The sequence below is a fragment of the Babesia bigemina genome (genome assembly GCF_000981445.1).
Source record: "Babesia bigemina genome assembly Bbig001, chromosome : I".
NCBI lineage: Eukaryota > Apicomplexa > Aconoidasida > Piroplasmida > Babesiidae > Babesia > Babesia bigemina.
In genome coordinates this window covers 229,157-256,318 of record NC_027216.1, presented here as the reverse complement: position 1 = coordinate 256,318, position 27,162 = coordinate 229,157, and the positions used below count along the sequence as shown (strand labels likewise).

General features: G+C 54.4%; 11 protein-coding genes across 11 annotated transcripts; 4 read left to right on the top strand and 7 right to left on the bottom strand.

Annotated features, from left to right (window-relative positions):
• Window positions 1-2,461: 2,461 nt before the first annotated feature.
• Window positions 2,462-3,884, bottom strand: BBBOND_0100970 (Putative sialic acid transporter; the record flags this gene model as incomplete). Its single annotated transcript, XM_012910500.1, has 2 exons — window positions 2,462-3,508; window positions 3,549-3,884. The coding sequence occupies 2 exons, from the start codon at window positions 3,882-3,884 to the stop codon at window positions 2,462-2,464; spliced, it is 1,383 nt and encodes a 460-aa protein (XP_012765954.1).
• Window positions 3,885-5,307: 1,423 nt separating this feature from the next.
• On the bottom strand, window positions 5,308-7,140 carry BBBOND_0100960 (asparaginyl-tRNA synthetase family protein, putative; the record flags this gene model as incomplete). The annotated part of the gene is made up of 1 exon (XM_012910499.1): window positions 5,308-7,140. One exon carries the CDS (start codon window positions 7,138-7,140, stop codon window positions 5,308-5,310), a length of 1,833 nt encoding a protein of 610 aa, XP_012765953.1.
• A 1,549-nt stretch (window positions 7,141-8,689) lies between these two features.
• Window positions 8,690-9,742, bottom strand: BBBOND_0100950 (hypothetical protein, conserved; the record flags this gene model as incomplete). The annotated part of the gene is made up of 2 exons (XM_012910498.1): window positions 8,690-8,782; window positions 8,819-9,742. The coding sequence occupies 2 exons, from the start codon at window positions 9,740-9,742 to the stop codon at window positions 8,690-8,692; spliced, it is 1,017 nt and encodes a 338-aa protein (XP_012765952.1).
• A 64-nt stretch (window positions 9,743-9,806) lies between these two features.
• On the bottom strand, window positions 9,807-11,486 carry BBBOND_0100940 (methyltransferase, putative; the record flags this gene model as incomplete). Its single annotated transcript, XM_012910497.1, has 2 exons — window positions 9,807-10,011; window positions 10,216-11,486. The coding sequence occupies 2 exons, from the start codon at window positions 11,484-11,486 to the stop codon at window positions 9,807-9,809; spliced, it is 1,476 nt and encodes a 491-aa protein (XP_012765951.1).
• A 549-nt stretch (window positions 11,487-12,035) lies between these two features.
• Window positions 12,036-14,462, top strand: BBBOND_0100930 (NLI interacting factor-like phosphatase family protein, putative; the record flags this gene model as incomplete). The annotated part of the gene is given in 5 exon segments (XM_012910496.1): window positions 12,036-12,039; window positions 12,192-12,247; window positions 12,735-12,771; window positions 12,829-13,184; window positions 13,200-14,462. The coding sequence occupies 5 exon segments, from the start codon at window positions 12,036-12,038 to the stop codon at window positions 14,460-14,462; spliced, it is 1,716 nt and encodes a 571-aa protein (XP_012765950.1).
• Window positions 14,463-15,014: 552 nt separating this feature from the next.
• Window positions 15,015-16,295, top strand: BBBOND_0100920 (hypothetical protein, conserved; the record flags this gene model as incomplete). The annotated part of the gene is made up of 5 exons (XM_012910495.1): window positions 15,015-15,245; window positions 15,280-15,381; window positions 15,418-15,820; window positions 15,860-15,967; window positions 16,006-16,295. 5 exons carry the CDS (start codon window positions 15,015-15,017, stop codon window positions 16,293-16,295), a joined length of 1,134 nt encoding a protein of 377 aa, XP_012765949.1.
• A 59-nt stretch (window positions 16,296-16,354) lies between these two features.
• BBBOND_0100910 (hypothetical protein, conserved) lies at window positions 16,355-17,237 on the bottom strand (the record flags this gene model as incomplete). Its single annotated transcript, XM_012910494.1, is given in 7 exon segments — window positions 16,355-16,507; window positions 16,519-16,603; window positions 16,644-16,701; window positions 16,738-16,892; window positions 16,934-17,036; window positions 17,074-17,184; window positions 17,219-17,237. The coding sequence occupies 7 exon segments, from the start codon at window positions 17,235-17,237 to the stop codon at window positions 16,355-16,357; spliced, it is 684 nt and encodes a 227-aa protein (XP_012765948.1).
• A 137-nt stretch (window positions 17,238-17,374) lies between these two features.
• BBBOND_0100900 (glycosyl transferase, group 2 family protein, putative) lies at window positions 17,375-18,211 on the top strand (the record flags this gene model as incomplete). Its single annotated transcript, XM_012910493.1, has 4 exons — window positions 17,375-17,478; window positions 17,513-17,967; window positions 18,006-18,116; window positions 18,153-18,211. The coding sequence occupies 4 exons, from the start codon at window positions 17,375-17,377 to the stop codon at window positions 18,209-18,211; spliced, it is 729 nt and encodes a 242-aa protein (XP_012765947.1).
• Window positions 18,212-18,562: 351 nt separating this feature from the next.
• On the bottom strand, window positions 18,563-19,218 carry BBBOND_0100890 (Phosphatidylinositol N-acetylglucosaminyltransferase subunit H; the record flags this gene model as incomplete). The annotated part of the gene is made up of 4 exons (XM_012910492.1): window positions 18,563-18,655; window positions 18,693-18,770; window positions 18,807-18,922; window positions 18,957-19,218. The coding sequence occupies 4 exons, from the start codon at window positions 19,216-19,218 to the stop codon at window positions 18,563-18,565; spliced, it is 549 nt and encodes a 182-aa protein (XP_012765946.1).
• A 550-nt stretch (window positions 19,219-19,768) lies between these two features.
• On the top strand, window positions 19,769-21,989 carry BBBOND_0100880 (hypothetical protein, conserved; the record flags this gene model as incomplete). The annotated part of the gene is made up of 4 exons (XM_012910491.1): window positions 19,769-19,832; window positions 20,017-21,410; window positions 21,446-21,601; window positions 21,636-21,989. 4 exons carry the CDS (start codon window positions 19,769-19,771, stop codon window positions 21,987-21,989), a joined length of 1,968 nt encoding a protein of 655 aa, XP_012765945.1.
• Window positions 21,990-22,202: 213 nt separating this feature from the next.
• On the bottom strand, window positions 22,203-26,318 carry BBBOND_0100870 (hypothetical protein, conserved; the record flags this gene model as incomplete). Its single annotated transcript, XM_012910490.1, has 1 exon — window positions 22,203-26,318. The coding sequence occupies one exon, from the start codon at window positions 26,316-26,318 to the stop codon at window positions 22,203-22,205; it is 4,116 nt and encodes a 1,371-aa protein (XP_012765944.1).
• Between the last annotated feature and the right edge of the window lie 844 nt (window positions 26,319-27,162).

The following is a 27,162-nucleotide window of genomic DNA, read 5'->3' as shown; positions in this document are numbered from 1 at the left end:
TGTGTGCTTGGCGGCGGAGGGCTGCCCACTTCAATTGCTGAGATGACGCACCTTGTCTTCCATTCTACTAGCATCACATTTACTGAATACATAATGGTCATGAAATGTTTTGATAAAACGTCTAGTTATGTTTAAATTTCGGCAACGTGAACCATCTACCTCATATTCACTGTTTCAGCGGGGCACTGGGATTATCGCATCGATGAAATATAATAACGTGGACACTTAATTGTCTCCTAAAGACACTTCTATGAATGATTACGTTGAAGATGTCTACGATTACATAACCTTTTTGTTGGAAACTTTTGACATGTGATCTGAACTGTATCATCCAGCTCAGTAATCTCATGTCGGGTGGCGGTGGAAAAGGTTGTGGGACTTTACATGGTTAATTTACGTCGCAAATAACGGATGGTGGTGTGACTCTGTTAGTTAGAATGTTATATTTGGGGTAGGTATTGCATGTGAGTGCGAATCTATTATTGAATTGAATACGGTTGTGGTAAGAAAGTCTGGTGAACGGCGATGATGATACTGGCGGACACTACTCCTGCGTTTATAAACCACGCCTATTTTGTGAAGCCTAGCGGGAATTATGTGATGTAAATTGTGAATATGGTAAGCAGCAATCTCGAAAAGTTTTGACACGACCATTTAGGATAGACCATGCCCAACATTGCATCCATTAATACGTAACCTTAGAGTCAACTTCGTATTTAGCGACTAACCGTGACAAGGCTTACAACTGGTGTTAAGCGTATATATAATATGGTGATGTGGGTAATTACATGTGGACCTTGGTTGTGAGTGAAGCCGTACGCATGAAAATATGTAATCAGGTGGGACTGGAGCAGGTGAGCATATCACAACCCGTCTAAAAAATCCGTCTAGGCTAATGCTAGTTTGAGCTTAAGACACCATATGATACACAGAACTGTTATAGAGCGAAAGTAGAGAGCAATACATAATGGCATCTAAAACGTCCAAACTCGAGCTGCTATGTTAATTGCCGTTGATACTTAGGTGTTGAAGGGGCTGGATAAGGTTAAATCAGGAGTTGCTATCCGCTTTCAATGCCCCTTGCGATTTCTTGAAGCTGCTTCTCTGGTCATCAATGTTAAAAGGATATACCCGTTGTAGCACGACAAAAAACTTTTCAACGGTGTGCTTGATGTGTTCAAAAATAGAGGTTAAAATAACGCAGGTTCGCAGCTTCCTTTACATCAATATTGTTATGCCATATACGGAAAAGATAATGCGGTTTTATGTTGTTAACTATTACTTAATAGAAACCTCTAGCGTTTCATTCTTCCACGTCAGCACTGCGAGGCAAACCACCACAACATTTTCCAACATCATCCCATCCTAATACACCTGACCATCCACCATAAACTCGTAACCTTGTCTAAAACACATAACCCTCCTGCTGCGACATAGCATGAGCATAGTAGGTCACGCTAAGCACGACAGTTTTCTCTGGCGGTGCAGCACAACACCCAACAGAAATACAATTGTAGGTTCAACGATGATAAATCATTTGTACAAATCGGTTATGTGCACATACAAATGCCTAAGCTGCGAAAGTAGTTACTGGTAGTATTAATATTTCATGTCCGAAATAGTCGCTATTTTTGTAACGTAACTATTATCGGTTATAATCTGAAAGGAACCAATGCCTTAGTTCGTGAAATTGTCACCTTCAACTCAACCGTCAACATTTTAACTGCAATTGACGTGACCACTCATCTGCAACGCCATTAAATTACTATATAACAACTTGCAAGAGTGGGTAGAAGCCTTGCTTCAACAATTCGGTGAGAGCCGGTGGCACGTGGAAATGTAGAGACGGCAGATCCATCACGTGTTTGATGAACGCAACGGACTCGTGTTTAGTCATCGTCACGCTCATCAATTGCCAAGTCACACACTCGGGTTGAACGTCAGCGATATTGGTGTTCTCCGCCTCCTGCAAAGTTGAGAGTCTTCGCATGAACGTTCGCGTTAGCGAAGTAACCCTCACACAGCAGCCGCCATATGCCCGTGTATTTCTATTTATGGCACTTGCCGCGCTTTGTACGGGAGTAAATGGTATACTTTGTATTCTTGCATTATGCAGCAAAATTCTTCTGATTCGCAACTTCGTTCTTTCTCGTGATTGGAGCAGCGAATAATTTTCATTCAACTAACTACATACACTTTCTGCTGCATCTCCTTGAGGAAATCTTGTAGGCGGTTGTCCTGCCTTTGAAATACGTTTGGCGTCACCAATTCAAAAACCAACCACATGTGAAGTGCCAATGGCATGGATACATATATCCCCAACATAGCAAATCAGCTATCGTGTAAAATTTTCCGAAATGCTCATTGGGATATTGTATCGATCTTCAAACAATGCCATCTTTCTTTTCCTCAGACGCATTATTCTGTCCTTCAGCTTGCTTTTCATACTCTTCATTGCACTTCATTTTACTTTTCCTTTATCACCTTCTCTCTCAGGAGCATAACACAACAACGCAACATAACAAAAAATGTTGAGTATCGTGCCTGCTACAATAATGTACATCATGGACAACTTCAGTGCTTCAGCATTTCTATGTTTAATACTGACCTGCATGGTTTCGAAAGGCGCTGTCGACGGAATGTAGCCAAACACATTTTCGGACAAATACGTGGAAATCTGGAAGAGAATTACAATACTTGCGATGCCTGATATGGTTCTAATCACAGCTGCCGCGGTAGCTTGACACTTGTCCTCGATTGCTTTCTTCAAAAGGGCCCTGTCTACACCACCAACCGTCACTAATGTTCCACCGAACGCTGCTAACTCCATGTAATGATACCAACACAGAGTTCCGCATGGGGGCTTCCATAAAAAGAATAATAGACAGAGAATTAGTCGGATGACAAGAACGGCAATACCGGAATAAAGTTCCCCACGCCTTTCATAATTTTCTGAAATATACTTAATAATTAAGCCACCAACGCCGCTTCCTAATGCACAACCAATCATTGTCGTGGCCACGGCAACACCTGCCATGGCGTCAGACACTCCCAAATATTGGAGGTACAGGGCCATATTGGAAATCGCGCACGTGGGAGTTTCCGCTACGAATAGCGTGAATATTGAGATACCTGCCGTCTTACAGTAAAAAACTGCTGAAAAGGCTACTTCTATCACTTCTTTCACATCCGTTTTGTCCTTTGCGTTACATCTCTCTTTCTCACTTTTCCCTCTTGTCATTCCATACATAATTGCTATACCAAACAATATCCATACGTACCCCAAAACGACATAAGCAGTGCGCCAGCCGTAGTGTCCCAATATTACTTGTCGCGCAATACGCGTCGTGACAACTGCACAGACCAGACTCCCTATGCAGTTCAACGCTTGCATGGTACCGAATATTAGGTTACACGACACGTCACTATAGTCTTCCGCAACAATTTTTTGTTGCACGGGGTAAATGCAGGCAAAAGCAAAACCGTGTAAAATGCGTAAGATAATAATCTGCAGATGCGTTATCTCAGCGAAACCCATCGTAACTTACTGATTTGTAGTCGGACGTGGAACTCTGAATGATCGAAAAAATACCCATCCACAGGAGGCCTGCTGCGAACACGTGATTTAATTTATACTTATCTGCCAGCAATCCCCAAATCAGACAGCAGCCCAAGCGCGAAATATTAGACACGGTCATCAGCGTAGATAATTGCGACTGATTCAGACCCAAAGAAGCCTCGAAAGCCCTCATACACATACACAACATGTGCTGATCGAAGCCTTCGACCAAAGAGACCAAGCTGTAGAGTGATTTCCCCACCGCATCATGCTCAACCTTTGGAGCTGTACCTGCCCCCGCAGAAGGCGTCTGCGGTCGCTTCATTATGACATCCGGATCAAGTATTCATTCTCTCCAAATGATTGTTTTGCCAACACATAGTGGAAGGTCACAACAAGGTAACGATTGGGACCAATACTAGGTGGCATATATGGAACCGTGCTTCACGGCATCCATTGCGATAGAATCGCACAGAATGTAACTTCGGATATTACATTCCATGTGCGGAATGATACAATCTTTGTCTTGAACGGGATAATCATCCGTAATTCGTTTAACCCCAGAATCATAGGCTTGCTCATTGAGGAAAAAAGACAAAATTTTCATCAAATGAATCTGTCACCACGAATAAATAATACTAGAAGCGATTCCTTTATAAAAACACAACTCTAGCTCGTAAACGGGCATGCCGATTAAAATGTAGCCAGCTCCCTCCGCAAGGTCGCTGCAAATGTACGTCACCTTGACTACTTTATTCCACTGGCTTCCAAACTTTATAGCATCTAATCTGTGGATAGATGCGTATGATACTGCTCTCAATGCACGGAATGTTCATTTTTCGCAAACTACCAATCTTGGTTGCAGGCCACCGCAGTCTGGCTACCATGTAGATTGATCAACGTTCGCCTCAATCGCCATAATTTATGAGTGCAAATAACGTACACGTTATGTCACATTGCAACGGATGTTGTGCCCTTCATCATAATACTGCACGTTCTACCCATGTTTGCCGACGACAACTTTATGCTTCAGTTACGCAATTTAAACCCAACTGCATTCGGCACAAGCGATAATTCCGAACCTTGATCGTACTGTAGTCTGCCATCATATTATTTTACTTTTTGAATTGGGTGCTCCATAGGCTGCCCAGTATGAAATGTTTCCGTTTTTCGTAGTTTGTCACCCATGTATCAACATGCGTGTTCTCACAACACTGTGGAAATAGGCCTACCCATATCACCTAGAAATGGCTTGCGTGGTGAAATGGCGGGTACTGAACCTGTTGTAGCCGCACAACATGGACCATATCCTGCGCATTGCAGTGTACGGTTATGCCCATTTGTAAGTAGCCTGGTATTTTTGCAGGTATCATATCAGCAAATACAAACGATTTACTTATTATTCTATTTTGAAAGTGCGTTTAGTTGGCTTATATGCCCAGCATTGTCTGCAGTTCCGAAGTCTGCTGTACGTATCCAAAAGATACACGTAAGTGTTGAGAGCGACATGATGTCGAGTTTATGTCATAAAATACGCATGCTGAGGTTGCCCTGTAGCAACCTTGCCCGTAAGAATGTTCAACCCAAGTGGTGCTTATCAACTACATTTCGTAGATTCCGCCATAACATCAAGAAGCCCAATCCGGCACGACGAATGCAGCCAAACACGAAACAGGACCAGCGCAATTTCTATACGAAACGTCTTAAGACAAATATGTTACAACATTTTTTGTCGTTTGACGCGCCACTCAGAAGTCAGCTTTGCCCACGTAACGAGGGAACGGAATTGCATCCCTGATGTTAGCCACTCCCGTTACAAGCATGACCAGCCGTTCGAATCCGAGCCCGAAACCTGAGTGAGGAATTGAACCGTACGTGCGCAAATCCATGTACCACGAGTAATCCTCCGCGTTGAGCCCGTTCTCTTTGATGGAGGCCTCCAGCACCTCCGGCCTCTCCTCACGCTGCGACCCGCCGACAAGCTCACCGAACTGCGGGACGATGACGTCCATCGCTGCGCAAGTCCTGCCGTCATCGTTCCTGCGCATGTAGAACGCCTTGATTTTCGAGGGGTAGTTGTAGATGATGGTCGGCTTCTTGAAGACGACTTCCGCAATGAAGCGTTCATGCTCACTGGACAGGTCGACTCCCCAGTATACGGGGTTTTCGAAGGCCGTTTTCTGAGGTTCCACGCCGTCCTCCCGTTTCATGCATTCCGCTCCGCTAACCAAACCGGCCTTGAAGTCAGCCTCGTGCTGCAACAGGATATCAATGACGTCGGTGTAGGTGATGCGCGCGAATCTGTCGCGTACGAACGAGCGTAGGTTTTCCACAAGTCCAGCGTCTCCGATGCTCTCCAGGTACATAATGTCATCCAGGCAGTGATCCAACGCATACTGGATGCAGAATTTGATGTACTCTTCCGCGATCTCCATGTTTTTCGGCAGGTCGCAGAAATCAATCTCAGGCTCCACCATCCAGAACTCCGCCAAGTGCCTGTAGGTGTGGCTGTGTTCCGCGCGGAACGCCGGCCCGAAGGTGTACACCTTGCCCATGGCGCACGTGTAGTTCTCTGCGGAAAGCTGCCCACTGCAGGTGAGGAAGGCCCTGCGCTTGAAGAAGTCCTTCTTGAAATCGAGCTCCATCTCCTCCAAAGTCTTAGCCTTTTGCGCATCACCGCCCAACATCCGTTTCGACAGGTCGCCCATGGTACGGCAGCCTTCCAGGATGGTGGTGACCTGGAACAGTTCGCCGGCGCCTTCGCAGTCCGTCGTCGTGATGAGCGGCGTGCTGAGATAGATGCACCCGAGCCTCTGGAAGTAGGTGTGCGTAGCCATGGCCAACGCGCTCCTCACTCTCATCACGGCGCTGATGAAGTAGCTCCTGGGCCTGAGGTGGGCGACCTCACGCAGGAATTCATGCGTGATGTACTTCTTGGCAATCGGGTACTTTGCGGCGTCGCGATTCTCGCCGATGATTTCAAAGCGATGTCCCTCGAATGAGCACACATGCACTTCGTATTTCTGTGCAATCGCCTCAAGCGTTTCCTCCTTTGGCGCGTCCTGGGCGGCTGCTGCCTTGGGAGGCCTCTCCACCAGGATGCCCTTCACGCTGGCGGTCGTGCCGGCGGTGCACTTGCTCACGATGTCGTGTCCAATGGCTCCCTCGTGTACTATGACCTGCAAATCGGCCTTGCAGCTGCCGTCGTTGATGATGACGAATCCCAGCTTCCCGGCATTCTGCATACGTACGGTTTTGCACCACCCGGCGACGGAAATCGTTGGCAGCTCGGTCTGGGCGGCGCTTGTACCGAGGCGCAGCGCCTCGAACTCGGCGTGCTTGATAGGCCGCATGCCGCTGTGAATGTCATAGACATCACCGAGCTTGGTCTTGCCGTAAATATCGGAAAGGTGGACAGAGATGGGAACGCGGCTGTTCCCTCCACTCGCAGCACCCAAAATGGTCAGCAAGCGGCCGATACGCTCGTACCTCGGCTGCGTTGATTCCAAGGTCTTGCTGGAGCGCTCCTCCGCGAGCTTCATAAGCGCGGCAGTTGGCGCGCCCGTAGTAAGTCCCACCATAGTTCGCGATGACGAAAGCCTAGTAAAATGACATACAAGCTTGTTGAGAACACCTCTACGCATATAGAAGCGATATAAAATTCTCAGTGACGCCCCAGTTAAAGCTGCTCAGGTGTGTACGCGAATTGGCGCGTGGTCACATTCCGACCACATTGCGCGAAAACTGCGCTTGCAGCATCCAGCAGATCGACCATGACGCGTAGTCGTCCATTTAAGCTTTTCGGTTAACGGTGTTGCGTATGACGGTGATGTGCGTTCTCTACCATGACCGATGGGCCACATGCCGAGGCTCTGAGCCAAGCCAGACGGCGCCTCAACGAGCTTCTGGAAGTATTAAGTGAGTTCGAAGCCGCGCTTTGAGCTTAGATGTGTATTTGCCTTGCGCCAATCGTTTGCAGCCGACGCCGATGATTCCACTGGTCTGGTTACACATTGCAGGTAAGACAAACAGTGGTGTCTGTAGCATTTGCAGGGACTTGGTAGCCGCTCTGGATGACTTAATCGGCTTTCTATCACCGGAGAGCTCTGAGAACGATGAGCGTTTCGAGAAGGTAGGTCTGATTTGCATCTGGCAACATCGACGTGCTGTTATACTACATTCATGCCATTCCACGGCTGCATTCATGGGTGCATTAGTGTGGATGGAGAGCTTGATGTGTATCCACCTTTCAACGCCTAAATGTGCAAGTGTCTGCACCTCCCTAGCGGCATGTGCCGCATATGGTGCCAGAGAAGCATTTGTGCTTTAACGGGGAATGTACAACGCGTTACACAAATCAGCTGCATATGATTAGATGCGATGGTTTCATCACTATTATTGCCCTGCCACAAGTCGGTGTTAGGCTTTTACGTCCGTCGTTGGCAACAACGGAGGCCCCGAATTGGAGCGCATGATCTCGGAACTGCAGCGCGAAGCTAATGAAGCCATCCTGTTCCTTGAGAACGCCGACATAACGGCGAGCAGCACCCTGTCGTTTCTGAAAGCAGACGACGAGGGCCGGATCGCCTTGCTCTCCTCGCAGCGGTCTGTGCGAGACAACCTCTTGCAACAGCACTCATCCCTGATTACCACAATCAACCAAAACGAATCGCAGTTGGAACAACTAGATTACGAAATCGCAATGGCATCCGCCGAGGCCCAGCGGCTCACTGAGGTGCTGCGTCAAGCAGATCTCAATGCAAGCCAATCGCCATATTCATCCGCAGTGGAGATTGACAACGAGTCGTCGATGAAAAAGGCGATCTACAGGTTCGTTCTCCTTGCGGTACACTCGATCGGTCGCAGGTCCGCCACCGCGTCGCAGTTGCTTGCGGCCCTCGACGCCAGTCCGCTGAAGGTCGTCGACGAGGGGCTGGACTACATCGTTTATGAGTACACGCTCGAGGGCAGCCGCAGAGTGCTGCGCGTCCAAGACGTTGGCTCCGGCAAGCTCAGCTTCATTCTAGACCCGCCGGACGCGAAAGCACATGCATACCTGATAGAGCACTTGCATAGCTGCACGTCCCGCGTACAAATCGCAGCAGTGCTACAGGAGGCCTTGAGTCTGCCCTAGGTGTGCACGACCCTGGCAGTTGTCAGCATATGCATTTCCTCGGCGACCAGGTTTTCCAGCCGCGTGAGCAGGGACTGCTCGACGGAGGCCTGCGCTACAGTATAAATAAACGCGATACAACTTACGAATGTGCGTTCATCCGGGTTGTCGAAATTCTTCAGTTGCTTGATTTGCGCACCCTTTTTGGCCATGGCGTTGACGGGCTGGGGCACGATGTACTTTTGCGATTTCATCAGGCCAGCGACCGCGCTGCGCCCGGTATGCATCCTGTCCGACCACTCGCAGCGCATGATGCGGAGCACCGCCTTTATTGACGGCCCCAGCATCTTCGTGATGTGTCTAACTAGGACCAACGTGGCGAGCTTGTGTTGCTTCCGGGACGCCTTTGCCTGCTCGTCGAGCCTCTTCTGCAGCAGCATGCTGCGGCTTTGTCGCAGGGCGCTGAAGAATTGCCTCTTGCTGTTGAGCACGTGTTGGCTGATGAGATCGGCGATAAGCGTGCACCCGCGTCCCAAAGCAAGCGCCTTCCCGAGGGCGAGCTCGTATTTGTGGAAGTCGCTGCTGTGTCTGTCGGTGAGCTCTTCTATCCTCTCCGTGGATTTCCGAAGCTCCTCCTCCAGCTTCGCCATCTCCTTTCGTGCACGTATCTCGTTTCGCTTCAGCGTCACCACCTCTATGCTGTGCCCGAGCGGCGCACCGCCGAAGTAGACATGCGTGTTATGCGCCGTTGTCTTGTGCAGGTGCTGCCAGGACGTGACCTTCGACCCACCATCCTTCCGCTGTATGCGATTGAATGTGCCGTTCGCGTGATCCGTCTGCATCCGCTCCAGGTAGCTTGATACGCGCTCCTCCACCTTGGCCATGTACTCCTCATCGTGTACTTTATCGGCGCTGTGGTCGTTATTTTGGGCACCAGACTGCGTTGCGGCATTCGGCACTGCCGCCTTTGTGTCAGATCTCCGGGTGTGTAACGTATGTGTGCCTCGGTCGCTGATGCTTTCGTCGGTGGCCCTTCCACCTGCGACCAGGTTGACTAGGTTGTTAAACATCGTTCATCGGCAGGGTTGACACTTGTTGACCATCTATTAGTGCCATAAACGTTATACCATAGTTTCAATTGCGATAGACAGGGTCATTGTGGACTGCCGCGTCGGATGTGCAGGCGTTACCACGAGTCGCGTAGAGTAGGGTGTAGTCGTCGTCCTGCAGGTCTGGGAAGAACGCTTCTAACACCTTGTCGTTAGAACTCTCCAATGGGTTACTCTGGAACTCTCTGGGAGACGGTTGCGTGGTCACATTAAAACCCAGCTTGGTAAGCCTAAAACAGCGTCATCGAGTACGGAACGGATCACGCGGCCACTGCCGTGCCAAATCGTACACATCACATCAGGCATTACCACCGCGCATATTTCGAGTGTTTAAGCGCAACAGACACCATGTAGCGATATGCGGGATTATGAACCCTCAATGCTGCAGGTGACACACCCGGTACGAACACAACTGCACGGAACCACAAACTTACGCTTCCGGAATGAGGCGTGCTCCATCTCTAGCTTGCTTGAATGCGTAGAATACTTCCCCATGCGCCTTGCTGAGTGTTGCCTGAATGACGTTGGTCAACGGCTCCACCAGGTTCGCGTCGTAGACCAGGTCGCTCCCGATGACGATATCGAACGTCTGCAATGACCCCTGCTCATCCCGGGGCCAGGTGTCCGGTTTCGTCCAGTCCAAGTAGTGTATGCGTACCCTATCGTCTGCGCCTAGTTTGTTGAGCTCGACGTTGAACTTCAGGTTTCGCACGGTGTCGCTGCATACATCCGTGAACACCAGCGTATGGGGGGCTTTCTGGTAGAACGCCGCGCTGACATACATGGCTATGGCGGAGAGGCCGCAGCCGGAGCCCAGCTGCAGTACCCTCTTGCCTTCGAACTTGCCGTCCCTCGCAAGTGCCGTCAGCCACTGCGCAGCGACGAGGTCAGTTTCCCAAATGACCTCCCCGGTGTGGTCCATCTCCGCCGATTGCGCATTGAGGATTTCGTCCTGCTTTATTTCTAACTCGCGCGCCCTCACGACCGGCGGCCGGTTATCCGCAATGCGGCCGCCAAACTGGAACGCGTGGACCACGCCATTGACGCCGCCGACGCTCACACGTTCTATCGGAAGGTCCGTCTGAGATGTTTCGGTGGGTTTATCAAGGACTGCTGACGCGGGATGTTCCAGTATGGCGTGCAGGATAGTTTGGTCCTTTGCGCTGAACGCGTCGTTTAGTATCGATTTTCCGAAGCTATTGGGCGTCACAATGCCCACCCAATTGTTGGCTGCGTAGTTGCTCGGATACTCCGTGATGTTGTAGTGCCTTTTCGTGTCATCGTCTAGCCTGTGCGCATCGCTCAGCACCACGGATTCCACATTCTCAAAGAAATCCGACCTCTCAAGCTTCTCGTAATCAGCTCTGTGGACCCTGTAGTCATGCAGCAAGAGCTGCTTCACCGCATCTGCGCTGTTGGTCTGCACGGCCCACTGCAGCGGCGTGTTCCCGCTGTGATTCGGGCGGCAGTAGCCCATCTTGCACTCCGTGAGGAGGAATACCACCGCTTCAGCCAGGTTGTTGGCGCAGCAGTAGTGCAGTGGCCCATTGCCGTTGTTGTCGACCACGTGGATGTTGGTGACCAGCCTTTGCTTCAGCAGCTTAACTGCATCGTCGAGTTCGTTTGCCCTCAGGCAGTACAACCACTCCTCGTCGTAATCAATGTCTTCGTCAGACATGTCTGCGTCCATAGGTTCGTTATCCATGTTTACCGATTCCTTCCGTATTTCCTCAGCTGCCGGCTCCGGGTGGCGGCGCGAACACTCAGTCGCCAATTATGCGAGTCGCAAAATAACGTATAATTCAGCTACAAAATTTTAGAAAATCACGTTCTTATAAGCCAAATGGGAGTGACTTAGGGAACACTACGACTCGTTGGTGTTGATACGACCCAGCGTTCGTAGAGCCCGAAACGGTCGGCCAGCGACTACGGCCACATAAGCTCAAATGTGTCGATTTAGACACGTAGCGGCTATTGGTAGAGATTTCCCAACTGGATTCTATCTCCATCGAGCCAGTGTACACCTGCCGTGGCTAGGGGCCCACATACTCGGCTGTCGGCACATCCGCTGCACATCAAGCATATGCGTACGCCAATACGCTTATAATAGTGAGAGGTGTTAGCTCTGTACGCCTGAAGCATTGCGTCTGCGTTGTTACCCACATTGGAGGTGTGTCATCTACGTCGACTACGCCTAGCATCGTCCAGTGAATGCCTCCGCATTCATCGGTTTCCCATCGTTAAACGATTCGCTATGGGTGTGTAAGGTGTGTTTGAGGTTCTGTCGACTGTCAGTTGGTGTTTGGTCGACGTACGCCAGTGGCGTCTTTTATTTTGGCATGTCACATCGACACGGTGTGATCTTCTACTGCACACTCATTCCTTTTGTCATTGCACGCATGTTGCGCAGTATTGGCGCACAGAGAGTTGTCGATTCGCGGTGTAGGCTTGAAATCTGGTGATGATGTGTGGACCATTTGCCGGCGCTAGCTGGTCGCGGTGGTTGGGCCAGGTTGCACAATAGCACTGTTTTAGTTGCATATTTTTTCCGATTCCAATCATTAGGCCTATAGCCTATTTATTAATGCCGTTTGTGCGTTACACATCGGTATAATTTGTTTTTACGGTCGTACCTGAGTCACACATCGTGGTTTGTGCCGTTGGCTGTGTTTGCCATCTCTTTTAAAATCCGAGGTTTGGGCGCGATTTAACACGTTTCAGCGCTGCATTCTATGCATCATCGCCTTGTTTGCGCCAGAGGTTGAGCTGTGTGTCGAGGTTTCTTCGATGAATGTTCCAAACTGAGTTTTATTTCTCAGGTATTGATCTTGCTACATCGTAGCACAACTTTTCATTTGCACTTTTGCACTTGTTTTTGAGTTTTATTTGAACATATTTTTTATCGTTGCATTAGGGTACGCCGAATAGGCCTATTGCTTGCCCTTGTTTTCAGGTTCGTCTGGGATTTTTTCATTTTAAAACATTGCTCGGTGAGTTCTGCAATTGAATTGCGTCATTAGTCCCGTTTCGTACTGTTTGTGCTGTAGCCTACTGCATGATGGCTACGTATTCAGTGCGTAATTCAACTCCTCCTGACGCCTACGGTGCGTGCGCGGTGGACATGGTGAACGGGCGGTCGGACACCGCCGACATGATGGAAAAGTACAAGCTGAACTACGAGGACTGTTATTCCAAAACGACAGGTGTCAGTAATGCAGCTGTGGAGAACATTCCCACATATATTCCCAAGTACCTGGGGCCGGATCCGTTTGCGTCGCAGCAGCAAAGCGGAGACGACATTTGCTTAACCGACGTCGACTCGTCAGACGAAATCGGTGATTACGGGTGCGACGATGCCGTGAAATATGCGGACCGCATGTGCGATTTCGACCTTGCGCACGGGGTGGGTACTGCGCAGGACATCTGCCCCGACGACGGTGCGGGCTGTGCCGCCATCTGCGATGCGTCCACGCTCACTCCCACTTCCGATACCGACCCCACCAATATGGATGAGTTCAACGAGAGTGGGGAGGAAAGCGATGCCGTGGTGGAGTCGGCGAGCCCCGCTGCGCCTGTCTCCCCCGAGTGCATGATGGGGCTGCTGTCTCGCTACATCGACTGCACTCCCCAGCTGCACTCCACATCCATGCGTCTGTTGATGACGCGCGAATCCGTCGGCAGCGCGGATGTAATTCCGTCACAGGTAATCCGCTACAACAACACGAGGTTGGTGCGCTACGAGGCGCTGCGGGACTACCTGGAGGAGGAGCCGCTGTTCAAGTGCCTGAAGGCAGACATCTCCGAACTCTACAACCCCAGTTCGACGTCCGCGAGTCCGGAGGAGACCGACTTGCCGAAGCTGCTGGTCGTGCTCGACCTGGACGAGACCCTCGTGCATATGCACGAGCGCCCCAACGACCACTACGACTACATGGTGAACATCGTGGAGCGCGACGAATGCGACGCGTTGGAGGCAAAAGAGAAGGGATACAAGACGGACATATTCGGGTTCACCGTGCACTCGACCATGCACGTCTCTCTGCGACCCGGTGTTCTGGAGTTTTTCGACTACCTCCGCTCACGCTCGTCCCAGTTCACCGTTGCGCTCTACACAGCGGGCACGCGGCAGTACGCCAACGCCATCATCCACGCGCTGGACCCGGAGTACAAGCTGATATCGCCCTCGGTGCGCTACTTCCGCGAGAGCTGCGAGGTGAGCAGCACTCCCCAGGCGCTGCGGGGCATGCCCGCGAACTGCATAGGCATCGGCAACCACCACCGCGACGAGCCGGTGCCGCCCTTCTACCTCAAGAAGAACCTGCAGGTGTTCGACTGGCCGCTGAGCCGCGTCGTCTTCTTCGACAACTCGCTGCTGTCGTTCATGAACAACCCCGAGAACGGTGTGTGGATACGCCCGTGGCGCGGAGCCCAGCCGTTCATCGACGACGGCCGCGTGGAATTGGCTACTGAGTTCGCCCCAGTCAAGCGCGACGGGAGAAGCCTGCCCGGCCAGGACGGCTTGTACGAGTTCACCCAGGTGGTGCGTCTTCTGGAGGAGCTGGTCACCGAGCGCGATGTGCGTGAATCGCTGCGCCGCAAGTTTACGCTGTGCAACGTGGTCGCTAGGGTGTTGGGCACCGAAGTGGAGTCCAACAAGCTAGATGTGTTACTCAAGGCGTGAGCGGCTTCCCTCCTCCCCGGTGCCGCCTCAAGTCGAGTGTGCTCGGTGTTCTCCGGAACGCCGCTCATTCGCCATACGGACGCCTTCAGTAATCTTAGCATTTCATTTTAACCGTCTTTGCTTTACACATTCAGTTTCGCGCGACCGGATCACATTGGAATGCATACTCGGTCGCGGGTGCCTCGAACGCGCATTCGCTCTGTCTGGGACGAATGTGCGACCGTTGCATCCTACGGTGCGTATTATTGTCTCACTGATCGCGTGTTTCGTGCACTGCGTGCTGTTTCGCCGGCGTGAAGTTGCGTGCCTGCTCCGCCTGTCTGCTCCACACCCAATTTGGGCGGTGTTGTGGCCCGGCGTCCAGCGTATTTTCGGCATGTAAAGGCGCAAATCGACCACGCTGATTCGCACATCGCTACCGTTGCCCGATTTGGCCGCGGTGTTTCGGTGGAGTCCGCAGGCGCGTAGTCTCAGCTCGCTGCGCCTACGCGTGGCATCCTGTTCGGGCTCCTCCAGGCCCGTTATTTGTTGTCCAGCCGTAATATGACGGGGATGTTGTACGACGTGGCTCATGTTCTGTCGAGCCACGTCTCGCTGGATGATGGCAGCGTCTTCCCAAACGGGAGCTCCGATGTACCTGAGGATGAAGTTCTTTCGTGCTCCAGCGTCGACGACTCGGAGAACGCGTGCTCGCTCGACACCAGCCTGTCTCTCAAGCATAGCTTGATGAATGAGGACGAGTCGGCTCCGGATTGCATCGCGCCATTTGGCGACGCGTCACCGGTAGGTGTGTACGGTTGTGGCTCACACGTCGCAGACGACCGCCATTATGGATTGCCCGGCATCTTGCGCCGAGTGCGGCATCCCGGCAGGGCCGTTTTTGGCCTGCGGTGCGTGCGAGCTGCTCTACCACAGCAAGGTGTGTTGGCGTGCGTGTGTTCTGACCTGTCCGCAGTGTTTGATGCAATGCTTTCTGCCGACCGGAGAGGGCTCGTGGAAGTGCCCTCAGTGCCAATGGAAGTTGATTAACGCTGGAGAGGTGCCTCTGGACTCCTCCCTCACGCAGTGCGACCTTTCCGACGACTCCCACACCGGCTACGACGGCCTCCGTTCGCCAGTCGGCCATGATGAGGTCTCGGATGAGGCGAGCGGCTTGGAAAAGGAGCCGAAGATAAAGGTCTCCCGTCCTGGAGGGAGTCCCAGGCGCGACCGCAGCCCCGATATCATGGAGCGCAAGCGCAAGAAGCCGGTTACGGAGGGATCCAACTTCCAGACGAAGATACACGTTGGTTTCAGCCACCAAGTGCCGTTCACTCCCGCATTCTTTTTGGACGAGTCCCAAAGTCCGCGGAGAGAAAGTGGGTCGTGTTGTCTTTCTGCCTTTAACGTTCCGTCAGACAACGACTGGGCGCGTCTGATGTACTCCCCCTACTACTTGGAAAAGATCCGCGCGCGCAAAATCCTGGAGGGCGCCGAAGAGAGCGTCATCAAGAACGAGTTCGAGCGTAGGTCAAGCTGCGCTTGGTTTTAATGCGACTTTCAGTGGCCGAGTTCATCCAGCTGTGCGCTCAGAACTGGAAGAGCAACCCTGGCTGGCACCCGTTTTCGCCCGAGTTTGCGTACAAGATTTTGCACTTCGCCGACTACGATCCCAAGAAAGCGCTCAGGGTGATGAACGACCCCAACTTCAACTTCATATGTAAGTTGCTCGGCCCCCGGCGGCGTCAGCCTGCTCAGGTGTCTGTGACCCTCCCACCCGTCGATACGACAACAAGTGGAAGCCCAAGGACCGTCGTGGCCAGGTGCCAACGAGCCCATACCCGCCTCCAATAACCCTCAGGGGTTACTTGTTGCGCAGACACGACCTGACGCGATAGTCTCGGCGGAGCGAGTTAACGATCGTACTTAAGTTGTAGAGTTATAATGGCCTCCGATGGCGTAGGCGTGTTTGTGAAATGTGATGCGTAACGTAGACCCGGCGTCGGCGGTGCCCTGAGCGATCTTAGAGGCCCGACGTCATTGCTGGGATCGCGGAACAGCGTGGACTGCAACTTACGTATTCCATGGGAGGCACTCCCATCGCGTGCACTACAATCTTGCAACCCAGCGCGGCTGAAAGCGCTTTTATTTCCGGCTGGCCGCTGCACGTGATTTGTTGCCAATAGACAGCCGTCCCCGTACCCCCATTCGCCGTCCTGAGCCATTTTTTTGCAGTAGTTCTCGAAGGCGTCCCCGTCACCTACAAAACGGATTACACGATAGTGGTATGACACACCCTCTGCGCTACTATCGTGCACGTCGATGAACGCCTCGAAGTCGGCTCTGTGCGTCCGGAGATGTTCCACTGCCTTTTCCCTCAGTTGCCCGTGGCTTAGTGCAGGCAGCTCAGCCCCTCGTTCGCAGGCCTGCGTCAGCTGGTGTTCAACAGCCCTGCAGTGGATGCACAGCGCTGCAGCTGCACGTGAAAGTACCTGAACAGGCAGTTCCCGTCCCCCAGCACCTTGAAGACAGCTTTGTCAATTGCCGCAAGCTGCTGTCGGAGGTCCTGGTCCTCCGCCGCCCTGAGGTCCGGCGCTGCTCACGCATTTATGCCAAAGTGTGACACACATACAACTATCTCTCTCCTCTGCGATTTTTGATTCTAGCTCCATGAATTGAAGCTTCTTCTTGAGCTTCTTCCGCTGGGCGGCGGTGAGCTCTTTTGGCTGGGCATAGAAACCATCTGCGCTCGTATATTATCCGCCTTTGGTCCCTACCTGTGCCTTCCGTCTCCATGTTGCAATCTTCTGCAGTGGGTGTGTACATACGCGAGCCTTCGTCTCGGCCCCGGGTATGTGTGGGCGTTGCGCGGCACGTCACGCGCATAACCGCGTAGCCAGTGTTCGGTGCGGAATCTCATTCCACTAGACGCCATGGGTGACGTTTTGCGAAATTTGTCCGTCATCCTCGCGACGTACAACGAGAAGGATAACATCCCGTATATGGTATTCCTCCTGATCGACGTGCTTCGCAGACAGTAGGCTGCTTGGCGACCTTCTGACCGTTTGCAGGAACATTGCGTACGAGATTTTGCTGGTAGACGACAACAGCCCGGACGGCACGGCCGATGTGTACCGGGAGCTGCAGGCGCTCTATCCTTCCGTGTCGCTGAAGCTGCTTTCGCGCCCCGGAAAGCTTGGCTTGGGTTCAGCGTACATGGAGGGCCTGCGCCACACCAAATACGACTTCGTGCTGATCCTCGACGCCGATATGTCCCACCACCCGAAGTACATCGTCGACATGATTCGCCTCCAACGCACCGGCAACTACGACATTGTGAGCGGCACTCGTTACGCGCGTGGCGGAGGCGCCAGCGGGTGGTGCTTTCGCCGCGTCTTCATCAGCAAGACGGCGAACTTCCTGGCGCAGTTCATGCTGAAGCCCAAGATGACTGACTTGACCGGCTCCTTCCGCCTCTATCGCAGATCCCTCTTTGAGTCCGTATTGAAGGACGTCAAAGGCCGAGGTGGGTAAAGATTACGCACGGTGTCTAAGCGGTGTTAGGTTACATTTTCCAAATGGAGATCGCCATTCGCGCCGAGAAGCAATACAAGGCCCGCGTGGCGGAGGTGCCCATCATCTTCGTCGAACGTCTGTATGGCGTATCGAAGCTAGGTGGGTCGCTTTCCGGCGTTTTAACGTTTTTCTCAGGCGTTATGGAGATTTTCGGCTACCTGACAGGCCTGTTCAAGCTCTTCTGGTCGTTGTGAATCACTGCGGACTTTGTGGCATACAGCCGTCCGCCCAGCTCAAAATCTGCGCGCAAATGCAATTCGCGGCAGATTTGTAGCAATCGCTCATGCAGTTATAGGTATCGCATTTCACCAGTTGTCGTGGTGTATTTGGTGGCCTTACGCCTTGCCCACATACGATTATGGAGTGCCACTGCTGCGCTGCTGCAGCCGCATCAGCACCGGTGTCTTTTACAACACGGGTTACACATTAATGCCCATAGGCAGGTTGAAAGCATCGACTCGCTATGCGGGGGTTGCCTTTACGACTCAGTCGAGTCACACTGTAACTTAAATGTGCCACCTGAAGGCGCGTCCCCATGGCGACGGCTACTCAGCGGCGGCGCGCCTCATTTCGGCGGGGAACATTTCGTTGAAGGCGCTGTGGATGAGGCGAAGTCCCTTGAGCCTCGGGATGGCGTTCTGCAGCGTATTCCGGCAGGCATTCACAGCGACCCACTTCGAATGGCAGCACGATCTCGTCCGAATTCTTCAGCGTGATCAGCATGTAGAAGATGACCTCGTCCATCATGACGGCCTGCGTGACCGGTGTGGCTGCTGCGGTGGTCCCTACCTCATTTATCAGCATGTCTGATATTTCCGATATGGGCAGGGTCCTGATGCTCTGCTTCCCGAAGAGCGACCGGGACTCCATCTGCAGGCCGAAGCCCTTGAGCAGTATCAGCCGCTCTGCACATGCTGACGGTGCATACGCAACGCCTACCCTCGGTCACGTTGAGCCTGCCGAGCAGCTCAATCCCTAGGAAGACCGCCGCTGTCAGGCAGCCAAACTTGACTCTGAGCTCCTTGCTCACGAACGGCTGCGTGGCGGTGAATGGGTCATCTGCGGGTCTTACGGCACATGCGATTAGAATCCACCTCCCGGCGCGCAGCAGCCTGACGCACAACAAGTACGCCCCGCTGCTGCACCTGGAGGTGAAGGAATACCCCGACGGCCATTTTTCCGCGGAGAAGCAACGGGCCATGTTGCAGTCTAGAGCAACAGGTACTCCCCGCGCGGGCGCAGCGCCATAACTCTCCCTCCTGAAAGAGTACGTTGCCGGCGGTCCCTCCTGGTTTATCAGTGGCGATTATGCGTGCTTAGAAACCGTGGGTTGTTGTGAGTGAGCGGGCGTGAGGGCACACATCATTACGGGCGTCACGGGCGGAGTCCAGGGACCCCTATACTACGCGGGCGTCTGCCGCGTATCGCCGAGCAGAAGTTCATCACTGACCGTCTTTTGCGTGTCTATAGCGCAGTAATTCGGAGTGTGTCTCGGTGCCGGCCAGGTGTGTGAAGCGCGTATGTCTGCACTCACACTGCAGTATGTCTGACGCGCCTCCGTCCTACGCTGCGTGTACGCGCCGCTGCTGACGCTTTCATCGATATAAACCCGGATTATGGACACTTAGCGCCGTCGAAGTGACAGCACAAGTTCTGTCTGCTGCTGGGTTGCGGGCTTTTTGGGGTCCTTGCTGGGTGGACGTCCTCTTCTGCGGTGGCTTCGGTCGCGTTAGGAGCGTTGGAGGCCAACGATGACGAATGGATATGTTGGCGGCATTCCGCTGCCTGTGGAGAAGTCGGCCGGCTACGATTTCGGTATGTTTCGCGGTCTCTTTCCGAAAAGACACGCCTGCGTATTGCGTGCATATCAAGGTTGATGCCTTCGCGCCTTGGTCGCGTGTACATCCGTGCAGTGCCACTAAAATGCGATGTTCGTGTGATGTGTAAGCTTAATTGATGGATGTGTGTTTCACGCCGGCCGTCTCACACATGCGTTCAGGCTCCATGGACGATGCGGACGGCATCAAAAGAGCCGTCCACTCGCCCGAGGCTCCACACAGCGCACGCATGAAGGGGGACCGCAGGGTGCTGGAGGAGCTCCAGAAGGAGGCACGCGAGCTTTTGTCGCTGTCGTACGGGCTGAGGGCGGAAGCCGAGGATGCAGGCAATGGCGGTCTCGACAGCTACCGCAGCGGCTCGGCTCCCTCACGGCCGCCTTCCCTCATCAGCTCGCCGCGGCTGAATCTGAACCCGCAGACCAAGCAGGCCATTGAGTCCAAGTGGGCGCAGGACAGCCCACGGAAGGCGTGCAAACTGCTTCCCACCCCGGAGATGTCCAAGGCATGCAAAACAGATAAGCTGTTGGACGTGCGCCCGGATTCCGGTCGCATGGAGCGGAACACCGGCGATTTCACGTCGCTGGACGTGCTGGACCCCGTTCCTCACCTCGAGAAACGCGTGTCGTACCCGCTTGACCTGTCGGTCAGGGACATCTGCGGCAGCTCGCCGCTGGTGGCCAACGCCACCCGCGAGGGGTACCGCGAGATGCTCACGGCGCTGCAGCAGAAGTACACGGTGGTGCTGCGCATGTTCGACGAGATCAACGAGCAGCGGATGTCGTACATCGAGGGGCTGCACGAGCTGCAGGGCCATCTGGACAACGCTCGTTCGGTGATGCAGCTCCAGAAGGCGGAGATCGCGAAGCTCAACGGTCGGGCGCAGCATCACGAGGCCGCTGCGCGCCAGGTCGCCAAGGACCTCGAGCGCTGCCACGAGGCCCTCTCTGTGCGCATGCGCCACGAGGCGCAGCTGGAGGCCCAGGTCCGCGAGAAGGATGAGTTCATCCAGGACTTGATGTCAGAGACTGAAACCCTTAAGGCGTCAGTAGGCACGTTGAACGAGCGAATCAGGTCGCTGTCGTTCATGCCCGAACTCGCCGGCAATGCGGAGTTCGCTGGCATGAGCTACACCTACGGCGACGCGGTCATGGAGCTGCAGGAGCTGATCAACAAGCTCTCCACGTGCGACCTCGCGCAGTCGGAGTTCGACGGCATGGTCGAGACCCTGCAGCAGAAAACGGGTGCGCTGCGTTACCTGGAGACCCTGATCAAGTGTCCGCTCACGAGCAACCTGGCCGACTTCTACCGCCAGCGCTTCATCCTTGCCGACCGGTTCAAGGACGAGGTCTTGAAGATTCACGAGGACAAGGAAAAGGAGCTGGAGCGCAACTACGAGCGCACGCAGCAGCTGATCGACACGTACGCTGCGCGTGTCCACCAGGCCAACGCCGACAGCCTCTCCGCGCGCACGCTTCTGGAGACCTACGTGCGCCGCACGACGATGTGCGCGGCTCCACCCGTCAGCACCAGCAAGGTCGCAGCACGCGTAGCTAAGGTTGGTTCCATTTTGCTCTCCCGCATTCCGTGCAGGCGCTCCGCGCCCCCGTGGAAGTGATGATCGCCGAGCGTCCCCTGGTGGGCGCACCGCATTTCCGCACCACGTACGTGCGCGTGACCGATGACGCGTTGAATTTCTGCCGCGTCAAGGCCGAGAAGCTCTCAGTGAAGAGCAGTGTCCCCCTGAAGGTACGTTGCCACGGCGTGTGCGCATGGCGCTCAGGACATTCGAAAGCTGGAATTCGGCTACAACTCGGCCTCGTACATCTTCAACCACAACCTCGTCAAGCCCGGCGAGGCCTTCCCGTGGCACTTTTTCACGCTGGTCACCGCGAAGCGCGAGTACAACATGTTGTGCACGGACGACACCATGATGGACGTCATCTACATCGGCATCAACCACCGCATTGCTGGGCAATGCTTCATGGTGAACGTGGTTGACATATCGCGCATGCGGCTCCTGCGCGCGAAGACCAAGCTGCACTGGCACTGCCAGACGCACAACATCACCCCCCGCCGCATGTGGCTGAACGCCATCCGCAAGACGGTAGAGAGTCAGACGGCCGCGGCGCAGTAAAACGCTTCAACATCGTACACTCGTTACTCGTTATAAGCTTATCGCGCATTATATACTGGCGGCACGCTGTGTACGGTGGGCCGTTCGTGCGGCGTGGTTGTTATAGACCCCGTCCCTCCGCATACCGGGTGCGGCGCTCCACGATCGTGTCAATCAGGTGGAATTAGGTGGCTAGTTCATGCTGTAATCATTACAATTGGCGGTGTCCGCCTTTCAGTTGTTGCCCACGTAGAGCACTCTCGTTTTGAAGATGGGCGGCGCGTTGGCCTGCTTGGAGTCGTCCGGCCTGCTGTCGCGGAAGGTGAACTGCTCGCTGGACTCAGCCTCCGAGTCGTAGCACACCTTCAACGGACTCGCGTCGGGTTGCTTGCACAGGTTCGGGCACTCACCATTCTCCAGCTTCGCGAGCGGCGATACGCAGACCTTGGGGCTGTTGGTAGTCCTCACGTGCACCCGCCTGCTGAACACATGAGGGTACCTGACTGGACTCGTGCTCCAGGGAGCGGTGCAGGTGGGCGACGGGGCGCGACACATGCTTGACCGCGTGCTATCAGCCCTGACGGTGGCGTCGTCGCGCAGGCCGACGCCGTCAGACTGGGGCTGTTCCGCGGGTGTTTCCTCGGCCTTGGTGGTTTCGGCGCAGCACCACCCGGACGGCTTGACATGGACCTCAGGTTCGAGTACCGCCTGCGCCTCCGCAGGCTGCTGTTCTGCAACATCGTTTTCAGCGTTGGGTGAGTGGTACATGGTAACCTTGACGAAGTCGGTGCTCTTCAACCTACCAGCAGTGGTAATGATGTCGCGGAACGACAGCGGCGCCTCGTCGGAGTCCTCAGTCCTGTGGGACGAATGCTTGCCGTCGTCGGACGAGTCGAAACACGGGTCGAACGGCGCCGCAACCCGTATGCCGGAGCCACTGCGTTCGACCGGCGACGATTGCAAGCGCGGGCTGGGCGACTTGCAGAAGAAGCTGGGGCTTGATCTACTTGATTTGCTCTTGGGTGACATCAGTGTCATTTCCGTTTCTTGCCTTTCCGCTGCCGGCATGGGTTTTTCAGCGGGCTCGAAGTCACGCGACGTCATGGTCGCCATGGAGCGGCCCCGGCATGGAGACTTCCGGTGCTCCCTGATGTGCTCGCAGTCGTCCGACGCTGCACCGTGCGCATGCGAATGCTTCTTGTGCGAGCAGCTGCTCCGGTGCTTGTGCCTACAGCCGTGCCTCCTCCGGTGGGGGCACGTACGGTGGCGCCGCTCCGAGCAGTGGTAGTGATAGTGGTGGTGGTGCGACCGCTCCTCCGGATTGCTGGCAGGCACGGGCGCAGTCATCGTCGAACTCGCGCGCGCGCCATTCAACACCGCCAGGTGCGCCATGGACGAACTGTAGAGGTCACTGGCCGACCTCACCGGCGGCATGTACGGGTCGCTGAAACCCATCGCGTACTTCGGCTGCTGTGCAGGGGACGCGAATCCCACACCTGAAAAATCGCCCGGGAGCGGGCCGCTCGGGGGGTAGAATTCGTCGTTCTCGTAGAGGTCTCCCTGGCTCCCTGACGAGGACGACGAGGTCAGAGTCAGGCTTTTCTCCGATCTGATGGACTCAGTGGCGCTGACACTTCTCCTAGTGTACGGCTCCGGCTCCGCTTCACGCACCTCCTTTGCGATATCCGGTTTCATAGTAGGCGGGTCTTCGGCACGAGCACGGACCATGGGTGGAGGTAAGGGCGTCTCGTCTAGGCTGGGTTCCCGGCTCCAGTTTCCAGGATTCTGTTTCAAAAAGTCAACGTAATCATCAAGAATGCGGGTTTTATCCGTATTTTGTGAACTGTCTAAATCATTACTTATTCTTAGGGCGCCGGTGTGAGGGTCCCACGACCCCTTGATGTAGATGTCCCTGCGGCTCGGCGTCGCATCCCCGCTGCAGGGCGCCTCCTTCATCGGCGGCTGAATCGGTGCTAGCCGCGGCGCCTTCGGAATCTGGTAATCGGCTTGCCTGGGCGGCGGGGTTTGTTTCGAATCTGTGGAATGATTTGACGATTGGCGCTGGCGAGAGTTACCCCTTGTGCGTCTAAAGATGGGCGCACCGCAAGTTGCAGCCACAGGGTCGATGACGTTGCACGGCACCTGGCAGAACGCTTCATCCTTGTCGAAAGATTTGCTGCTGCCAACCCGTTCCTCAGGTCTGCCGTCGCGAGGCTTAGGCATCGACGCCTTTTTGGCCGCCCACTTGGCGTAGTGGTCTTGCAGCGTCTGCGTCTTCGCATAGGGCGCCTCTTTCAACCGTTTGAGCATTTGAGCGCGTTTTTGTTCGAGCAGCATGCGCCTCTCTTCCTCCTTGAGGTAGGACTCCGTGATCTCCCATGAAATCCCGTCTTTGGTGATGCGCGTGTTGTCGGTTTGGTAAGCACCCTGGTTGTCGAAAGCCTCCTCCTCCAGTTCTCTGTTGAGCCTCTCGTAGGCGTGAAGTTCGTTTTCGCGCGCAGTCTGGTCCGTCATGACCATCGCATCCATGACATCCGGCTTCGGATCCTTGGTGGGCACCTTTATGGGCAGGGGTAGCTCATCGACATAGTGCTCATCCTCCGGGTACATAAACCGGTTATCCATCTGGTTCGTATACGAGTTGCTTCCGCTGTTATCGTATGGAGTATCCATCCGGTTCATATACGAGTTGCTTCCGCTGTTGTCATATAGAGTATCCACCCGGTTCATATACGAGTTGCTCCCGCTGTTAATATAGGGGGCATCCATCCGGTTCATACACGAGTTGCTTCCGCTGTTATCGTACGAGTGGTGGCCGTTGTTTACGTAAGGATTGCTTCCGTTGTCCGTATATGATTTGCTCCCGCTATTCATATACGAATGGCTCCCGCTATTCATGTAAGAATGGCTTCCGCTATTCATGTAAGAATGGCTTCCGCTATTCATGTACGGGTGTTGGCCGTTGTGCATAGGCGGTTGGTTGGGGCTGTGCATGCTGAATTGCCCACTGCCAGCGCCCGAGAATTGCTGGGGGTATTGAGGTGGAAAGGGTGGCTGTCTCATGCCCAGATTCTGGTTTGCTGCCATGGCGCCATCACTCAACTGGTCCATGCCTGAGCTCGCGAGACTGTCGATGATTTGCTCGATTTCGTTATGCAGCGAGCTGGCTTCGTTCTGTATCCCCATCTCGTCAGCATTCAGCGTCCGACTGTTGCGTGCGTACAGTGGGGGCTCATCGGCGACCATCGGTGCACCCCCTGCGTGCGAAGCTTGCTGTTGCATGCCCTCCCTTCGGCTCGCACCGGACGATGAGTACGTGTCCTCGAGCGTGAACGCGCCGCTGTTTCCTAAAGTCGGTACATTGGAGCGCGTGCCCTGTTTTTTGGGCGTGCCCGGTGCGTTACTCTCCTGGTCACGCAGCGAGTCGCCGCCCCAGCCCTCCTGTATGCTCCTCAATTCGTTTGGCGTCACCTCCTCCAGAGCCTTGTAACCTTTGCTACTCCGCCCGCTACCGTCACTTTGGAATGACCGCCCGCTTCGTACTGGCGTTCCATCCGTGGAATGCGACCCGTGCCCCCGCGACTTTTGCGCCTTCAGTTCGGCCTTAAGCTTCAGCTGCTGCTGCAGCAGATACACCAGCATTTCATCCCTAAAGCTGTCAGGCGAAGTCTCGCCGTTCTCGGAACCTTGGTCACGGTTCGACAGCGACGCATCGCTCCGCTGAGAGCGATGCCTGCCCTCCAGTATTTCCTGCAGGCTGTCGTTGTCCAGCCCGTACTTGCTGCACGCCTGTTGTATCCTGTCGTCGGCAACGGGGGAGTTCACTTGCGTTTTCGAGTACGGCCCCACGTCAACGCTCGCGGAGGAGCGACTGCTCTTGGAGGAGCTGCGTTCCTTGCTCCTCGACGAAACCGAGCTGCGGCTCCGCGATCTGTGATACTCTTCGCCCTCATCGCTTGATCGAGCTGACGACCGCCGCGAGCTCTCAGAGCGATCCGTGCCACCGCCGCTGCTTCGACTGCTTTTGTTCGTGAAAAAGGAGGCGAGGTGCATGCTGCTCTTATCCGAACGCCCGCCCATCGTCAACCTGGTCCCGGTCTCCGCTTTCGTGTAGTTCGCCGACCCAGCGCTCGACCGGCTACTTTGCTGCCTTTCAGACAGCGCCTCGACATCCTCATGGTCCAATTCACCTCTCGCCGCATTACTGCGCCGTGAAGAACTTCGGCTCAGTTTCGAGTCGTACGACTGCCTGCTTAAGGAGCCCGGTGTGTTGGTGGGCGATTCCTCCAGCTCGGAGTCCAATGTGTAACCGCTCCCGCTGTGCTGCGAGCCCCTCGACGAAGACGGCATCCTGTCTCAACCGAAATGCGCCTGTCTTGCGCTGACCACTCGATGTGCAGTTGGTGTGTAGCGTCTGCTCGTCTGTTTCGCGACCTCAGCGCAACTCCCGCATGGCCATGCGCAGCAGGCGCTTGGCGTGTTCGGCCCCTGCGGGATAAGTAGTGTTGCCTAACACGGCCTCAAATCACCTTTGGTATTTAGTCACGAGCGACCGCGGCCCCCTCGTGTCCCCTGGCCGCCATGTGTAGCTGGTATGCGGCGCCACGTGCGTTGCTGTCTAATAGGTGCGTCCGAATGCTGGTTGATTTCTAGTGGCCGTTGAGCAACAGCTGGCGTTCTCCGGCGGGTACACGTATGTGCCAAGTGTGTAAGTTAATGTGACCGGAATTTTCGTTGACTCCTCTGCTGCGTTCTGCGCCGGGGCCCAGTAACGAAATCCGGGTGTTGGCGTTTCAGCGCGCATGTATTCACATATAACGCCTTGCCCGCTCTGATAACAGCTACCACGACTTTGCGCAAAGCCGCAACGGCGCTGGTTGGAAGCGTGTCTTCTCGACGGTCAGCGCCCAGGGTGTTGCCCAGCAACGACGGCTGCGTAGCACATCCACGTAACTCCGGCACCGCAGCACCGGCAATATTATATACAAGCCGTGCTTGCTTGAGGTGTTCCATTTGCCGGTCTGACCGGCCGCCTGCGCAGCCCACTGTATGCTGTACGGCTCCGGGCCACCGCACAGGGTTACGGCAGGCGGCTATCGGCGACCACGGCTCGATTCCGCTAGTATAATTTAACATCGCATACGGCGCGATTTGGTTCGGTTGATATCGATAGCGTACGAATCGCGCTGTGTTC